This window comes from Amphiprion ocellaris, chromosome 23 (assembly GCF_022539595.1).
Source record: "Amphiprion ocellaris isolate individual 3 ecotype Okinawa chromosome 23, ASM2253959v1, whole genome shotgun sequence".
Classification (NCBI taxonomy): Eukaryota; Metazoa; Chordata; class Actinopteri; family Pomacentridae; genus Amphiprion; species Amphiprion ocellaris.
The window spans coordinates 20,805,606-20,816,494 of NC_072788.1; the positions used below are offsets into that span (position 1 = coordinate 20,805,606).

The window sequence follows — 10,889 nt, forward strand, 5'->3', positions numbered from 1 at the left end:
CAATGCGAATAGTGTCAAACTCCTGATTTGCACTTCCAGACACTGTCAGACAAAGAAATAAGGAGTGGATCCTGAGATTTGCAAACATTTATTAATTAGCATTTTAAGTACTGACATTGCACATAATCCCCTCCAAAGAAAAGCCCACACAAATAAGTAAAACAAAGGAAATGAAGTTTCTTTTCATCAGTCCATCTTAACTGAGGAGATGAAGGGAGTAGTATGTTTCAAGAATTGACTGAGGTGGTAACAGAACTAAACTGACTCCCAGAATGCACCACCAACTGCACACCTGCTTGGGGTTCCCCTCTTCAACCAAATTAAAAAAGCTAAATGAAAAACAAGGCTGGTTCCTCTCTAAACGACTTGATGAGTCCCATCTGGTCAAGTAAAGAAAATTTGTTTTTAAAGGGTGGTTGGAATAACTGGGCTACCAAGCAGATTGTCCATTTCTTTCCCTTTTTTTTTTTTTTTTAAAAAGATGTACTTTCAATTTCGAAATACGCACCCACCGCACCACCGATACCTCCTTTCTTCCCCACCCAGTCCCTCTCCAAATGTCCAGACAGGACAGCACAAGACAAAATGAGGGGGGAAGGGGCCTGAGGAATGACAGAGAGGTGAGGTGGGTTGGAGGATGGGGGAGTGCAGGGAGGGGAGAGCAGTGCATGTGTTCTGAAATAGGTCCAGTCCTCCAACCCTAGGACCTATGAGAAACAAAACAAAGAAGAATAAAAACGCAAAGGAGACGCAGGGATTGGAAAAACTAAGAAAGGAACAAACACAGTGAACATCTAATCCTGAAACAAGGATTGCATTAGTCTGAAATTCAGATTCCAGAGTTTGAACTTCTGTTTGCGTTTCAAACACAAGCAGAGTCCTTAAAGACTCCACCAAAACCTTTCACATCCCTTATAAAGCCATCATTCCACCTTAATTCCAATTAGTTGTCTTCAATGGCCAGTTAATGTTGGTCATCTGGCCTTCTGTGAAAGATGGCAAATGTGTCACATGTAGCTGTGTAACCTCACACTCTCCCATCTCCCACCCTGCCAACCCACAGCTGCACTGCTATAGTGAGGGTCCCACCTCTTGCCAAGGGTCATGTGACTGTCCTCACAGGTGTCACTCTGTTGTTGCTGGGACTGTTGTGTCTGCTGCATGCTGAGGGGGAAGGAAACAGGAAAGATGTATGCAAGCATGACAACCAGTGAAATAAAAATTGGGGAATATTAAGGGTCAGTTTGAACACTTTACCTCAGGTGATTTTGATGGTTTAGGAGAACTTTTTTGGGAGGCTTTTGGTGATTTCGATGTGGTTTTAATATCAGCTGGTTTTGAGGTCTGAGGCGGTGTTCCGGGCTCTGATACAGACTTCTCTGTATCATTCTTCAGTGTGTGCAAGCAGGGGAAAAAATGTGTTAAGAGCAACCTTGAGGGGGATTTCTTCATATATTAACATTCTTTAGATGGTTAGAAGGGTTTCCAGGTCATTAACCGATGAGAAAACTCCAAACATGAATTGTGGGTTATGGCGCAAGAAACAAAAATGGTTTTTATTTGAACTTGTACCACTGAAGGCAGTGGGGCTTTTATTTTACTTGCACTGAGAGTTGACATACAGAAAGAGCTGGAGGATGACATGCAAAGGTTCCACAGTCACAATGAAATACAAACATGTGGTATGCACTTCAGACCACAAAGTTATAGGGATGCTTCTGAAGCCAGTGGTTGATTCAAGCGCTGACATGTTATTTTCTACAACACTACCACATACATTTATACTTGCATCATATCCTGAATTGGGGCTGTGTGCAGGACCATTTTGTTGGACTTACACTACCGTTTAAAAGTTTGGACTCACCTAGAAATGTCTATTTTTGAAATAAAAGCATTTTTTTCCATTGAAGATAACATTAATCAGAAATACAGTCTAGACATTATTAATGTGGTAAATGACTATTCTAGCTGGAAATGGCTGATTTTTAATGGAATATCTCCATAGAGGTACAGAGGAACATTTCCAGCAACCATCACTCCTGTGTTCTAATGCTACATTGTGTTAGTTAATGGTGTTGAAAGGCTCATTGATGATTAGAAAGCCCTTGTGCAATTATGTTAGCACATGAATAAAAGTGTGAGTTTATATGGAAAACATGAAATTGTCTGGGTGATCCCAAATTTTTGGAAGGTAGTGTATGACAAGTTTACCAAAGCTAATCCTGTCGGGGGGTTTTTAAACAGATATTCTCCATTCCGTAAACATGACAAAAGACTTGAAGGCATAAAATTAGTGCCTGCTTTGGGTACATTTATTGTCCATAAACTATAATGCTGCAGCTAACAAACATTTTTATTGTGAATTGATTTTGTCAATTATTTTCTTGATTAATTGATTGTTTGGGGTATGAACCGTCAAAAGTCCAGTGTTTTCTAAGCTCAGGACAACAAACCTGAAATGTCTAATTTTGCCCACTACCCAAAGACATTCGCTGTCACAAAAAAGTAAAAGACATACTTACCTTTGAGGCAGATGACTCTGAGTTTCTTTGCCTGCGTCGTCTAGACTGGCGGCGTTGTTGTTTTTGGCCTTCTCCTTCGGCTACTTCTCCATTGGTATGGGGGCCCTCAGAGGCCTCCACCTGCTTCACCTCACTCTGCTCCTGGCTCTCCTCTGGAGCAGCTGCCTGCTGGCCATCTGCAGGCTGATCAGTAGGTGGCCGAGGGCGGAACGGTCTGTATTAAGTCAAAAGCACATTGAAATAAAAAAGTGAAAAAGCTTTTTAACGTTAACAGGATTCTTCAAGTACTGATGTCAAGTTACCTGCGGTATGGGCGCCAGAATCTGCGCCGTGGCGGCCGCTGTGTCTGGTCACCCTCAGCAACTCCCTCCTTCTGCTCTCCAACTTCATCCTGACAAAGAAACATCAAAAGATTTGAACTTCATGCTCTTATTAAAAGAACATCTTGCAACACTTTACACATAACCAAAGTGCAAGACACTAATGATCTCAAAGCCCCAACTGTGTAGAAATAATGTTTGGCTTCAACTCTCTTCACTGACCCCGATTAATACTTATTTTTCTTTGTACTAGACGAGCCAAATTGTTACCCATCAAGTTCTGTTTTATGCCGTCTCGGTTCAAAGAACGGCATAAGAAACAGCATATTTCTCTGCAGGAACACCCCTCTGTTTTCTACTTCATAGTTTTTACCTGCTTTTAGACCTGGGGGGTGCATTTTCAACACCGCAGTTCTAGAATTTGTGGTTTTCACATCACCTACTCAGTTGGATGAGTCACAAAGACCTCATTCCTGGCCAAGACAAACAATTTGTGAGTATTGAACGTGTATCAAGTTTAAGTTCAAATGTCTGCAGTGGCGCAGAACAGTTACTGTCAACCTGCCAAAGCGTGACAGACAAACTATGGTTGTACTTGTCATTAGGCATGCAAACAGGCAGGTTTTAGCTGGTGACAGCAAAACTCTTAACTTGTTTACTTATTTCATGAAGCCATCGCTCAATTTTGGCAAGCCTGACTGTTAATGACAATTAATCAAAACAATCATATTAATTATGCATCAGATTATAAAAAGTACATCAACATCTCTATATCACCATCTATCCATCTCTATGCCCCTGTGTTTTCCCCCATTGATTTACTTTCAGAATTGACTTTTTGCTTTGCCTCTCTCCAACCTTTCAAATCTTCCTGTTGGAAATCATGTGACTACAAAGGCCATAACATATGATTGCATTACCTAATAATGACCCCAGTATGCCAAGTACACAGTTTGGCCAAAGAAAACTCTTAGTAAAGATAATTTACACAAAGAAACGTATATTTTAGGTGAAGATTTGAAGTCTTGTTAGTTCAAGAGTACCATTTGGATGGAATAAACTTTTAAATTATAACTACTTGGACATGAATAATTTTTCTTAAATAACCTTTAAATCCAGAACTTGTAAGAAAATACTGTATGGGTGGAATAAACCTTTAAAATGACAGGTAGTATTTTGGTGGAATACTTCAATACATTCATTTATTTATTACTAGGAATGCAGTGGAGTTTTGCAACAATCGGCATTGGTTTGTCTGTCTGTTCGCAGCATTACTCAAAAACAGACAAATGGATTTACATGAAATTTTCAGGGAAAGTCAGAAATGACACAAGGACCAAGTGACTAGATTTTGACAATGATGGAACTTATAGTTTGGATCCACGGATTTGTTAAAGATTTCTGCATCATCGTGAGATAGCAGCATGGTGTCACTGTAACTATGACTACAAGTGAACACTGCATCATCTGCCTGCTGACGATCACATGCAATCCTACTACAAAACTGACCGCTGTGGACTTTTCGGGAATCATGCAAGGAACAATTGATTAAATTGTGGGGGTGTTTCCGAGTCCTAACAATTCCCGCTACATATTTAGGTCACGTGATTCGGTATCCATAAACAACATATGCATGACATATGTCTGTGCTCAGCGTAAGGTCATTTTGTTTGTAGGTATATCTATATTAAATGGTCACATTCTATGTTGTCTAATTTCTGATCATCAATAACAAATCAACAAATGCTGTATTTCTTTAAAAAAAAAAAAAAAAAAAAAGCTGCATTTGTGACAATGCTATATAGGGGAATGAACAGCCTTGGCGGAGTACTGCGCTCTCTGAGAACTTTACTAGTTGAAGTATTTGCTGCTGCTGGGAAACCAAGGACTCTAGGCCTGCGGTTCTATGAGCACAGTCTTGAAAGTGCAGCCTTCAGGACTGCAGACACATGCTATGGATTTCAGCTTACATCTTGTCCATCCTGTCGAGGCCTGCGGGGCCGACGGCGGCGCTGTTGGGGCCTCCCTTCATCATTCTCCCCTGATCCGTCTGCTTCAGATGTAGGTGCTTGGCCATCACCTGGCTTGCTCCGGTCGCCGGGCCGAGGACTACGGGGGAAGAACCGTCGACGGAAACGCCGTTTGTTGGGTGCGTAGCGACTGCCTCTTACTGGAACACCACCTGGGCCAGTCACGTTTGCTGCCTCTGAGCCCTGGGAGACATCACAGTTTGTGGAAGAATACCAAATATTCTCACGACTGACGATGTGAACGCAAACATTCCAATTCTTACCTTGGCTGCTTCAAGCACATCAAACTCTACAACCTCCCCATCTCCTACACTGCGAAGAAATTTCCTAGGATTGTTCTTCTTGATAGCAGTCTGAGAAGACACATTTGACATTAAAACAGGGTACCAACCTATAAAAGCATGAATACAAAAAAAATTGCCACATCTCACCTGATGAACAAATACATCTTCTTTGGTGTCATTCCTGTGGGAAATAAAACTTGATTATAAGCAGACAGTTGACTGTGCTTTGAGTGAGATACTTTAGACTAAGATAAAGATGAGACCATCTGTGAATGCTCCCACACCAGAGGAAAATTTACATTGTTACAGCAGCAACATTTTTACAGCAGCAATAAACATATGTATAATAATAATAATAATAATACACTGTACACAATAGCAATGTAAAGTGGCTTGTAAAATAAATGTAAAAGTGCAAGATGCAGCAGTGCAAAAATTACTGTGCAAATTTTAATAAAAGATTAAAACCCTGGCAAAGTACACTTTAGCTTAGCCAAATTTACACCCGGTGACTGAAATAGCCTCGCCCAGAATATACCCTTCCAGGCAAAAACACATCCCATGTAATATGAGAATATGTCAATCAAAAGAATTTTATCTTATTTTAAGCACAAACCAATGAATTTAAATCAAACATTTTAGGCAAAATAGGGCTGCACAGTGGTTCATGGTTAGCACTGTTGCCTGCAGCTAGAAGGTCTTGGGTGCCAGTCCGGCACTGTTAAACAATTAAGAGTTTAAAATGCTTAATCTTAATGTGTCAGCAGGTATAAACTGGTCTAAGCCAGAACGAGCATGCATGCATGTCAGATGTATGCGTGTCAGATCAATTTTACATACAAACATACAAAAGCAATGTAAATCACACAAGAACATTTTAACAATACAGAACAAATTATGAAAATAATAAATAAGAATATAATGTCTATATGTATATAAAATATATAACTAAAACTCAATAGAGTATATATTGATGGGATGTGTCAGTTTGAATTATTCTGATCCATATCGTATTTTATAACTGCTACCAGTGTTTGTTTCCTTGACAACAACCAGTTAGCCCTGGTTGACTTCAAAAATAAATGAATATAACAATGAGCCAGTTTTTTGAACGGCTCCTCAAGATTCAGCTCCCTTCAAAGAGCCAGAAATCCCATCGCTACAAAAAACTACTTTGGATGCCTTTGCCAAAGTTAAACCACATGAAAAATGATTCTGAACAGCTTCATTAAACTTTTTTAAAATAGTTTTTTATTCCAATGTAGATGTACTATCTCACAGAAACCAGCCCAGTCATTGTAGAATGATTCATTCCTCCACTCCCAAATAGTTCTATGGAAGTCACTGGGTCATTTTCTTCTGGATTGTGCGGCCCTAGTGCTGTGACTGATGAAGATACTCCAAAGTAATTACAAAGAAAGATTACCTGTTGATGAAGCCATATCCGTTACGCACATTAAACCACTTCACTGTGCCTTGGACTGCGGTGGCTGCAACAGGAGCACATGATTAAATGTGTATCTGGGAAACAATGCTGCATAGCCATTCAAAGAACACAACACGACGTTATCTTGACTGCATCAACCACAAAAGGTTGTTCTTCGGATCAATCATTAACAGCAAGACTTTGAAACCAGGTCTGCACCAGGTCACGAGGGAGAGCAGCTAAGCAACGAGGCTACACGTTTCACACCTAAAATACGTTCATTTTTAAAATATATTACAAGACAAGTAAAATAAATAGATTAAAACTAATTGAGAAACAAAACTAACGGTTTAATGTTCAGGAAGCCTTTGAAAACATCCCAAACACATCCAATTGTTAGCTTTTATTAGCTTTTCGCTAATATGATTTGCAGCTGTGAAGGCGCGTGCGCACGTTCCGCTTGCCGAGCGCGCGCGACAGCTGATAAAGAGGAAATTCAGTTCATGTGTTCATGTTAGCATTAGGAATATTACGCACAAATCTGCCAAACTGGAGGAAACTGGTACATTTTGATGTGAGAAAAGAAGAAATAAAATTAAAAGCAGCTATGGACAGAAGTAGTCAAACTGATTTTTTTTCCCTTCTACTCGCTACATAATCAGTCCTCATGCCGCTGCTCACAGTGAAGGTTTGGCTTCATTAGAATGAAGAGTTACTTCCTACAAAAACATGCGTAAAGCTCCTGACACGTGTTGCTCCCAACAACAAAACTCCCACTGATTGTGTTATTAGTCCATTTAGTTGAAGAGGCACCTTGCCGCAAACACACCTGATACAAAACAAAAAGTCTAAAAATTCCTCCAGACTTCACGCGGCGACATATCACCTGTTCCACTCATATCTATAAGGCGCAGTTCAGACAGAAACTGCTCAATATAAAAAGTTTGGGCCCTGATCACCCACCTATGACTTTCCTCTCGGGCTGCGGTGTGTCTTCCACCGGGGCCGCAGGTGGAGCGCTCTGCGCCTCGGCGTCGCTCATGCTCGGGATCGGATTACTACAGTCTCACTTCTGGGTCCCCTCCCTTCTGCTGTTCCCGAAACTTTTCTCTCCACCTCGGCAAAGTTTTTATCCCGACATCCCCTCTGACCGCCGGACGGAAGCCGCGCCCTCATTGGTTTGACAGAAGCCCCAGCTGGAATGTGATTGGTTGTATGGGGTCGGCAATTGGTAGGAAAAAAATGACAGGTGGAGGACAGGTAAGAGTGAGAGCTGCAGGATGTGATTGGTTAGATAGTGTCTCTGACGGAGTTTAACCCTTTGAGCTCCGGCCGTTTTTTTGTTCCTGTCTGGAGATGGGATTTCTGGCTCTTTAAAGGGAACATGGGGAGCAGGATCTTGAGGAGCTGTTCTTTTCAAAAGACTGGCTCGTTGTTGTATTCATTTATTTTAGAAGTCAACCAGGGCTAACTTGTTTTTATCAAGGAAACAATCACTGGTAGCAGTTGTAAGATAAGATACGGATCAGAATAATTCAAATTGACACATACCACCAATATATACTCTGTCGAGTTTTATTTATATTTTTTATACTATAGCATAAAAATGGTATACCATTCAAAAGTCTGAGGTAGTGATGGGAAGTTTGGCTCCTAATTTAGCATTATTTGTAGCTTCTTATTTTATCTTAACCTGGGAAATATGAACGATTTGTGTATTGATAAACCCTTTTGCATTCAGCGTTTTTATGAGAAGCCTCACAATTGCCTCATTTTGTGCATTTGTCCTGTTACAACAGCATCCATTAATACTTTTGTTTAATATTTTAATCAAACTTTTTTTTTGAACAAAACAAATGAATTGAACAAATTCTCTGAAGTGCCTCGTCAACAGCACTGTTGTCACTGAAGGCAAGCTTCTTAAACCTAGGACCCAGTAATGTGGTTTCTGTGAGGACATTGGTTAACTCCATATGGAATAATTTTTGGTCCAAGGCTGAACAAAGAGCCGCAATCAATTCTCTTACTTTCTGCTATCACATAATGGTATGATACTATATCCTCACGTGTGATTTGCTGTATGGTTGCCATGCTGCCAATCAAAACAAAGTTCTGCCGTTATGTATATATACTTGAAGCTTGAGATATATATTTATATATACACATTTGCAGCTTTTTACTCACTGTTCTCATTTTTCACAGCAATATAAAGTCCCACACTTCTAAGGAAACTGCACAACAATAGGGATAACTCAAAGATGTCCTCTGTACAGGATGAAACTGTTAACCCTTAGATGCAGTGAGTCAAAAATTACCCAGTGAGGTAGTTTTCTTGCAATATCTTTGTAATGAAAAGTTTTTATCACTTCATATTGAAGCTATTCCTCAAAAACATGTTTCTGATATCATTCTATTTAAATTTTGAAGTAAGAAATTGTAATATTTGTTTACTACCCCAAGCTCTTCATCACTGATAATATCATACAAGAGGTGATGCACAAACTTAGGGATGGAGAGCAGCAACAGCTGGAGGAAAAAAGTGGAAAAATGTCAACAGAATGGATGTTGACGTTCTTTGAGTGCTGCTCTATGTAATATTCTTCTTTTTCAATCATCAAAATGTTCAAAATCTGTTATAAAGCAAAAAAAAATGAACATATTTCAAACATGAAATCATTATCCTATGGACAAAAATAGAATACAAACAATAATACATATGATTACTTTTAACCAAAATGGCAAAAAAAAAAAAATGGTATAAAAACAGATTGATTCTTATACAAGTCGTTTTTGACCCACTTATGGAAGAGTGTAGGGTCCAATCACTGGTGCATCTAAGGGATAAAGTTGCTATGACTGTACAAAGACACTGTTTTACACACAGCTTCTTCACTCCTAAAATAAGTCAGACTGAAAAGTTTATACTTACAACATCTGAGCTGCTTTTTTCCCATAGAGGTACCATAACTAGCTCTTTTTTTTAAGTTATTTTTTTGGCCTTTTTTTTGGCTTTATTTAGGTATAGTGAGAGAAAGACAGGAAACAGAGGAGAAAAATTGGGGGAAGACATGCAGCAAAGGATCGCGACCGGGAATCGAACCCGGGTCACTGTGTCGGGGACCAGCTCTGTACAGGGGTCGCCCGCTTAATGTGTTAAGCTATACGGGCGCCCAACTAATTCTTTGAATCATACTATAATGTCCAATATAATTGTGCCTGCTGATCATGAGACAAATCCTGCTTTCGGCCAGTAGGGGGAAGGAAACATCCATCCATCCTTTATCTACACACCGCTCAATCCTCAGCCGTAATTTTCATTTTGGGGTTAACTGTGCCTTTTATAAGACTCGTGTTTCATAGCACAAAATTTTACTTTGCAACTCTGAGAACAGCCATTTTCAGCAAAACTATTAGCTTCACAGAGGAAGGTCATAGGTCTCTGGAAAGGAAAAAGAGTTTGATTAAAAGTGTAATTATTACTAACAGGGACTTACAGAAATATTGAAAGCAGAGATGCATGCTGACAAGATGGGTGGTGATGCAGGGAAAAGTATTAGAAGAGATACTTGGATTCTGTTCAAGGTCCTGCATATGGATGAGAAATGATTTAATCTAACATGCAAGTGAATGCACTGAAAAACAGGAATGGTTCTGGCTCATGATGCAGACTGTGTGTAATTTAGACACGTTTTTATTCATTGTAAAATAAGTGGAAATATGTGTGAAATATTTGGCTAAATCAATACATACAGGTTTACTAACTGCTCCGAGTGAAGTAAACAACACCAGCGCTGACTGATGCATGGTGAATGAAATGGTGCGCATGCGCAGAATACACCGAATCGCCTAGGTTTGGTTCATTGGCAATTTCTATGAAAGCCGCATCAAGCTACTTTAATTTATCCCGAAGGAGACCGGAAAACATGCAACCTTACCTTCAATATAAAGCCTATTACTGTATCATCACCAGGAGAGAAATAACTTGAAGCATGTTTCTTATTATGATCATCAACGTGATAAGGGATGAAAAAAATGTTTATCATTAATGAAACACTCACACTGTGCACTGAACAGTTAAAATGATGTACCCAAAGGGAGTTTTTTTCTTTAATAATGTATTTTGTTTTCCTTTAAACTTTATAGGGTATACACCATTGTTCAAAAGTTTGTCACCCAGACAATTTCATGTTTTCCATGAAAATTCATACTTTTATTCTTTTGTTAACATAATTGAACAAGGGTTTTCTAATCATCAATGAGCCTTTCAACACCATTAGCTAACACAATGTAGCATTAGAACACAGGAG

The 10,889-nt window shown here is 39.5% G+C and overlaps 1 protein-coding gene across 1 annotated transcript; it reads right to left on the reverse strand.

Moving 5' to 3' along the window:
• Positions 1-72: 72 nt before the first annotated feature.
• LOC111577183 (Y-box-binding protein 2-A) lies at positions 73-7,733 on the reverse strand. Its single transcript, XM_023283321.3, has 10 exons — positions 7,546-7,733; positions 6,583-6,646; positions 5,304-5,337; positions 5,136-5,225; positions 4,813-5,055; positions 2,825-2,913; positions 2,523-2,736; positions 1,258-1,389; positions 1,090-1,164; positions 73-707 (listed from the first exon to the last, which is right to left on the reverse strand). The coding sequence occupies exons 1-9, from the start codon at positions 7,622-7,624 to the stop codon at positions 1,126-1,128; spliced, it is 984 nt and encodes a 327-aa protein (XP_023139089.2). The 5' UTR covers positions 7,625-7,733; the 3' UTR covers positions 73-707; positions 1,090-1,125.
• Positions 7,734-10,889: the final 3,156 nt, after the last annotated feature.